Here is a 7,116-nt window from a genome sequence, read left to right as displayed (position 1 = left end):
ACCCTAAGTTTGTGACTTTTGATAAAACATTAAGTGCTATTTTTGTGATTTTTGACCTTGAGTGCTAGTTTGGGAACAAAAACTTGATTTAGTGCTATTTTTGTTTTTTCTCAAAAGTTAATTATAATTAAATTATATTTTTGGAACTTGTGTGTTTGGGGGTCAAAATCTTTCAACGTTTAATTGCAAATAACAATGTAATAAATAAATAAAAATATTGAAGAAAACAAATGTCACATGAAATATGAACGTCTCTTATCTTCTCCTTGCCCCATCATCATCGTCGCTTATGCGTTTAGTCTTCTAAATAATACATACAATTTATCTTCTTTTCCATTTCATTTCTCCGAGAGAACTTTTGCATTTAAAAAAAAAAAGAAAATCGAGAAGGAGACTGAGGATCGTGCAGAGGAAAAGACACCCCCCACCAAGTTTTCAATTTCGAGGAGAGATACGTTTCAGTTTTGATCTTGATTCGTTCCGGGTAACCACCATTTCTTTTCTTTAATCGGTCTCTTCGTCGTTTAGATCGTTCTTGATTTGATGCATTTGCGACAGGATGGGCAGATCGGGAGATTGACCCACTTTAGGTTAAGCAAGATTGGATTTTTAATCTGGCATCTGATTCGATTTGGTTAGGGTAATCGAATCAGTAACTTAATTTGCCAAGATCATGTTTTTATGTACTAAAATGTAATAACGCTTTTGCAGAAGCTCTATACTTTTGGAGCTAAAGCAAACCCTGAAGGAAGGCTGCTCCTGTGATGTTCTTAATGGTAAATTATTGTGCACTTGTTTATGGATTTCTTATGCTTATTATTAATATCCTTGTCTGCTTCTTCTGTTTCTGTGACTGGCTCTCTCTAGGTATCCTCAAAGTCCTTGTAATTTTTGATCGAGTGCGCTTGTGTTCTATAGTCAGAGAGTTATGAATCCAATGCAAGGCCCACGGAATAGTGATGTGAATCAAGGAGATAATGAACCGGTTTATAACACAGAGATGAATCCATTAGTAGACAATGAGTTCTCAAACAGCGGTACGCCTTCAGGACGACCAACCTACGCAAGCTCGACTTCTCAAAATCATAACTGGTGGAGATTTGGGGAGTCCAGCTCAGCGTCGGGAATGGAGACGAATCACCAGCTGCCCCAAGATGGATATGCTGGGGGTTACATGAGAGATGGGCCTTCTTTCTTGCGCGGTTCAGGCGCTAACGCTATGCCACAGCATGTGAATATGAGCATGGACATGGACAGCGATGGTTACGGTGCACAGACTTCCGGGGTCGTTTTCCGTCATAGTAACTATGGGAGTTCATTAGGAAGCTCAGTTCAGGCCGCTGGAGAGAGCAGTAGTGGTCCTGCCTCTTCTTTGGGTCTTTGGGGTTCGTCCTGCAAAAGAAAGGCTCTCGAAGGAGTTCCCAGCAGCTCTTTCTCTGGTGAAACTCCTGACTTCGTTTCTCAGAACGAGAATGCAGGTCATCCTCGTTATGGTGCTTCAACACCCTCACAAACTTCTCCGAATGTTACTAGTAATCATTTTGGCCGGACAGAACCCATGTTTGGAGGAGCTAGATCGGTGGCTTCAACTAATGCTTTTCATTCCGTAAGAAACACTGACATTTCGTCAAGACCTGGCAGAAGGTTAAATCCGAGGCAGCCTCAGGAGTCTGTAGCATTCAGCATTTCACTTGGTGGAACTTCTGTGCGTCCCACTGGCTCTTTGCAACAGAATATACTATTAAACGCTCCTTCCTCTGTAGATCCTCTAGATGTGAGGTCAACAGCATTCGCTAGTGGCTCAAGCAGTGGTGAGCATCCGACAAATATAGTCCATCACCCTGCTTTGACGAGGAACATACACCAGTTTTCTTGGGATAGAGGAAGCGGTTCTTCGGGTGTTGAAATGCCACAGTGGGAAACACCAAGAAGCAATCCGGAGCAGCCCACCATGTTTGCACCTCCAACTGACATTAGAAACCCTGTGCATGATCAATCCATGTGGAGTTTCACACGTGGGAGTCCTGTAGATTCTCCGTTCGCTTCTCGAGGAGGGCCGAGTTCAGCTATTCATGGGCAGCAGCAGCCATCAAATCCCGCATGGATTCCTCCTCAGAGTGGCCCAATACATAATCCAACGAGGGCATCAGAACTATCCCCTTGGTCTTTATTTCCTAGTATTGAATCTCAATCTGCTAGTCATGGTCCCTTATTGCCCACAGGTCCTTCTCTTTCCTCAAATGAGGCTGCAATGCCATCTAGCTCTAATAGCCGGAGCCATCGCTCACGGCAAAGAAGGTCAGGGTTGTTATCTGAGAGACAGAATGAGCTTCTCCACTTGCGTCACTTAGGGAGGAGCTTAGCTGCTGACAGTGATGGAAGGAATCACCTTATCTCTGAGGTCTGTCTTCTATAAATTACTCAGCTCTTTAATGATTATTCTTAACTGCCTACAATAGCATTTGACCATTTCTTGGGGGTGATGTTTTCTGGTGTTTTACTTTTGTGATATAATCTGGTTTTGTACTTTTGTGATCTAAGTTAATATATGAGAGCTAGAGCAGTTTGGTGCATTCTGATATGACTTAGTGCAAACCATAGTAACGTTATGGGAAATGTTTCTTGTTTTGTAAACCTCCTTTTGTTTTTTGTTTTTGTACTTCGATAAGAGTTTTAATAGTGAGTTGTACTGTACTCTTTCCTCTTTTTGTTCGCAGATACGTCAGGTGTTGTCCGCCATGAGAAGAGGGGAAAGTTTACGTATTGAGGTATGATTTTGACACAAGTGATTCTCTTGTTTATATCAGTTTATTGGTAGTATTGTTTTCCTGAAGTGTGCGAAGGAGTCCTGCCCTGAATACACGTTTTCGCTTTATAACCTTTAAACCATAGTTTCCTGCAAACAAGTGCCTGACATCTTTGTAGCTGCAATGTATCATAGTCTTAAGTATTATAGGTCTCACATTACGAACATAGTCTTAGCCACTCGTGAGTTCCTTCTATTCCTTTCTGAAGCATTACATGTGTAGCTTACCTTCCTGTTTCTCGATTCGATAGGATTACATGGTGTTGGATCCACTTATCTTCCAGGGTATGACTGAAATGCACGATAGGCATCGGGAAATGCGCCTTGATGTCGACAACATGTCGTACGAGGTGAGTATTCAATTTCCTTTTTGACTGTTTAATCGCAATCTTCCCATTTGCCAATGTTGTCTGGGAATGAATGTAGGAGCTATTGGCACTTGGGGAACGCATAGGAGATGTGAGCACTGGACTTAGCGAAGATGTCATTCTGAAAACTATGAAACAGCACAAATGTACATCTTCTTCTCCTGAGTTGCATCAGTACATGGAGCCTTGCTGTATTTGTCAGGTAAACTAGTTATAAACTAAAGAGTATTCCTTTTCACTACTGTACATTAATCATGCATCTGTATACTCAGCTTGGCCAGAAGGCCATTCCTTACGCGACAATTACACTTAGTGAGCATAAAAGATAAGAAAAGTGGTTTTTTATTGTTTCTCTTGCATGTGGAGTGAAATAGGATACTACAGATAAGATAGGTTGGACCAGAGTTTGTTTGTTGTTTGGGAGCCTTCTGAGATTTGGAAAACTTAGTTTCTTCTGGGTCTCTACTTAATGTGTCTCTACTTAAGTCACGAACTGATGTGGAACTGTTTTTCTTGGTGCTGTTTTGACAGGAAGAATATGCAGAAGGTGATGATCTTGGGACCTTGGAATGTGGCCATGAGTTCCACAAGGACTGTATCAAGCAATGGGTCATGCTCAAGAATCTCTGCCCCATATGTAAGACCGTGGCATTAACAACGTGATGGTACTCTCATCTTAATTGCGCATCCCGGCTCCATTCATCATCCTTTCGATGCCAAAAGAAAAGAAAAAAAAATATTTTAAAGAACTGTTCTATCTATCCCTATTCTCATATCAAATATTTAATTGTTATGCTTGCTCGTTATGTCACACTGTTAAGAGAACATTATGACAAACAAATTCATAACATATCCATGGAGAAAGAATAATTCATTAGAATCCTTTGTAATTGTTGATAGTTGATTGTTCATTTCTTAATAACATGCCTTTCAATTTCTTACACAGATTTTGTTTTTCAAATTTTCTCAAAAGTAAAAGTAGGAATGCTTAAGCTACAGATATCATGTAGAATAAAAAAGTTCACATTTCTTGTTCCCAATGAGAATAATTCCCTCATAATAAGATGCTTTAAAGTTCTCACAAATGTTTTGTTTATGACAATTGAGCAGTAGAAATGCTTAAACTAGAGATATCATGCGTCTCAATTTAAGCTCTTGTTCCCAATGAGAATAATTCCTTTGTAATAGTTCACAGTTGATTTCTTAATAAGATTCTTTAAATTTCTTACAAATATTTTGTTTTTGAGAATTGAGCAGTAGAAATGCTTAGACTAGAGAAACAAAGCTTATGTATTAAACTCTTCTGTCTAAGGAAAGAGTAAAGAGCATGTACAATAAAACTCGGCCTGCTCAGGCAAAGCGCTGACATTGCTTGTTCGCAATGAGAAAGAACACTTGAAAGAAAACGCACCGTCTCATCAGAGCTGGGCTCCTCTAAATGGCATTGATGAGTTTGGTCCCTGTAACAGGATCTTCATATATGGCAACAACATCGCTGAACTTGTCAAAAAGCTGCTCCAACTGATCCATGCCCATCTTCATGTAATCCAGTGACCTCTTGTACCTTTGCTTGTATACCGCCTCAAAACAATCCATCCGCACACGACAACCATAGCTAACCATAATGTCTTGCAACTCGAACTTGAACTCTTCCAGGCTCCTCTCGCTTTGAACCGAACCAGTATCAGAGAGTTCATCAGATGAGACTCCTCCATTGGTAGCGACGGTGATATCTTTGCCTTTATTATCTCTCCTCAGTAGAACCACAGGCGGAGGAGAAGGAGGGGAGACACGGCTCGTTCTGGAGCTCCGAAGATAAACAAACCTCTTGTTGCCTTTACCATCCACTGCAATCACATCACCCATCTTCTTGAAAAGATCCACAAGCTTAGGCGAACCATAATCCGCTACAAAAAGGGGTTTACTAAAATTCCTTTGGTACTCGGAAGGAACACGCATGAGAGGCATACACCCACCCGAAAGCTCCAAAAGCTTCACTAGCTGTCCCTTCAAACCATTCAAATCTCCAGGCGCTACCCACATGGTTGACTCAAGGTGACCAGGAGGAGGATAACAAGACGGCATCATGCTGCTACTGCTACTACACTCATTCTGAAACTGAGAAACCATCAAAGACGAAGCTTCTCTACTATAAAAACTCTGAGACACACCTCTATAAAGAATCGTCTCATCTTCATTCACCGCCCCATCAAGATTATTACTACCACATCCCATCAGATAGGTCCCAACACGAGGCCTCGGTAACGGCACAAACCCTTCACCGTGAACAATACTTTGCCAATCCCAAACAAACTTACCAGCACTAGTCAAAGCCGGGTTAACGTACACACCCGAAGGTATAATAACAACCACATTGTACCCACGCTGGCCAAGCACGTGAAGCGCGGGAGCGAAATCAACATCTCCAGTTATGATAACGATAGTGGAAGGAGGAGGATGGTCAAGCACGAACAAGAACATGTCGAGCAGGATAGCTTTATCAGCTGCGTCTTTCCTGCCGTTTGGTACATCGACGAGTTTGACACCTGTCCTTTGACAGCCTTCTCTGACACGGCGAGGGAAGGCGTTGAAGTCGCCGAAGGCTGAGAAGACGACCACCGAGCCGGAGACCACTGGATGGAGCTGTATAGCGGTTCGGATGTTACTGGCTACGTCTTCGGGACGTACGTCGCTGGGGACGGGACAGTTTTCGATGTCCCAGAGGACTGCTAGAGGAGCTTCGCGTCTCTGTGTTGCAGCCATTAGGTTGAAATCGCTTGCAAAGGAATCAACGGAGACGATCGCTGTTTCTGTTGGTGACATAGCTTTTTGTATCATCATCAATGGCTGCCTTCTATTAACAAACAAACAAACTACTCGATTAGGTTTGGTTTTAGCTAGGGATGAAAGTTTTTCTTCAGCGTAATTAGAGAAATTGAGATGAAGATTAAGCAGATCGAAAGCATAGTACCTGATGCACAGAGACGGATCTTGAAGATGAGAGAGAGATTTCACGATTCTGCAGAATCTCAGGGAAAGATGATATTTCTTCTCCGGCTGAAAAAGGAAATTAAAATGGTTTGGGAGCTTTCACCGACTCTCTTTCTAAGGTTTCTCTTTCGTGGGCTTATGTAGTACCTAAAAGCCCATTCCGCCATTTTCTATCTTCTTTGAAAACTTTTGTTTTTGTTCGTAAAACTTAGGATTTAGAATCACTAAGTTCTTAGTAGGGGTTTGGTTGTTGTATTTAATGGATTTGAAAATCGAACTAAATCTAGTGTTATTGGTTATATGATTTTCAAATCTGTATTAAAATCATGTGTTATTGGTTTAATGATTTATAAATTTTGTATCAAATCAAGTGTTATTCAATCGCACGGATTTACTAATATATTGATTTTATAATGGATGTGAATGGATTTGTTTGGATTTTTTAGTTAAGAATACAAAGACTCAAATCCGAGGGAAAACCTTTGGATTTGATAGCAGGATTTAATCTATATGGAGAAGACAGATGGAATCAATCAATTAAATATAAACCAATAACACCTCCTATTTTATTAATTATAAAGGGTACCCTTTATATAGAGAATACAAAATAGATAAAAGCAAAGGATTACAAATCATAAACACAAAGAGAAAAGAAAAAAGGAAAAAAGGAAAAACAAGCTCTCTGTTTTGGCCGATCTCTCTCTCTTTGGAAGACTATATATACATGATTTATTCTCCTTGAGGATTGGGCAAGGTTATGGACATCCATTAAAATGATTTGTATAAAACTACACCATTGGAAATTTGCCAAACCATACAGAGTGCGGTAATCCCGCTTTGGAGTTTGCCTAATTTGAAAACTTTCATCAGAAAAAAACCCAGTGGGAAAAACTGTTGGATGATGAAGGAAAAAGAAGTAAAACACGTACATACTCGCCCATGATGTGAACT

At 40.7% G+C, this 7,116-nt stretch overlaps 2 protein-coding genes across 5 annotated transcripts; one reads left to right on the top strand and one right to left on the bottom strand.

Moving 5' to 3' along the window:
* The first annotated feature begins 237 nt into the window (after window positions 1-237).
* LOC125574972 (E3 ubiquitin-protein ligase MBR1-like) lies at window positions 238-4,115 on the top strand. Of its 4 annotated transcripts, none has more exons than XM_048771841.1 (8): window positions 238-484; window positions 559-640; window positions 712-776; window positions 868-2,401; window positions 2,718-2,768; window positions 3,058-3,156; window positions 3,233-3,376; window positions 3,706-4,115. In XM_048771841.1, exons 4-8 carry the CDS (start codon window positions 929-931, stop codon window positions 3,835-3,837), a joined length of 1,899 nt encoding a protein of 632 aa, XP_048627798.1. In that variant the 5' UTR covers window positions 238-484; window positions 559-640; window positions 712-776; window positions 868-928; the 3' UTR covers window positions 3,838-4,115. The 4 variants fall into 4 exon arrangements, with proteins under 4 accessions (XP_048627798.1, XP_048627800.1, XP_013742683.1 ...); XM_048771843.1 differs by having other exon boundaries at window positions 239-484; window positions 559-634; XM_013887229.3 differs by having other exon boundaries at window positions 283-484; window positions 568-640.
* Window positions 4,116-4,348: 233 nt separating this feature from the next.
* On the bottom strand, window positions 4,349-6,274 carry BNAC07G05030D. The gene is made up of 2 exons (XM_013887226.3): window positions 6,146-6,274; window positions 4,349-6,028 (listed from the first exon to the last, which is right to left on the bottom strand). The coding sequence occupies exon 2, from the start codon at window positions 6,013-6,015 to the stop codon at window positions 4,609-4,611; it is 1,407 nt and encodes a 468-aa protein (XP_013742680.1). The 5' UTR covers window positions 6,016-6,028; window positions 6,146-6,274; the 3' UTR covers window positions 4,349-4,608.
* Window positions 6,275-7,116: the final 842 nt, after the last annotated feature.

The sequence above is a fragment of the Brassica napus genome, unplaced genomic scaffold (genome assembly GCF_020379485.1).
Source record: "Brassica napus cultivar Da-Ae unplaced genomic scaffold, Da-Ae ScsIHWf_129;HRSCAF=229, whole genome shotgun sequence".
Classification (NCBI taxonomy): domain Eukaryota; kingdom Viridiplantae; phylum Streptophyta; class Magnoliopsida; order Brassicales; family Brassicaceae; genus Brassica; species Brassica napus.
Note: the sequence above shows the minus strand (reverse complement) of the source record. Positions and strands in the feature narration are given on the sequence as shown.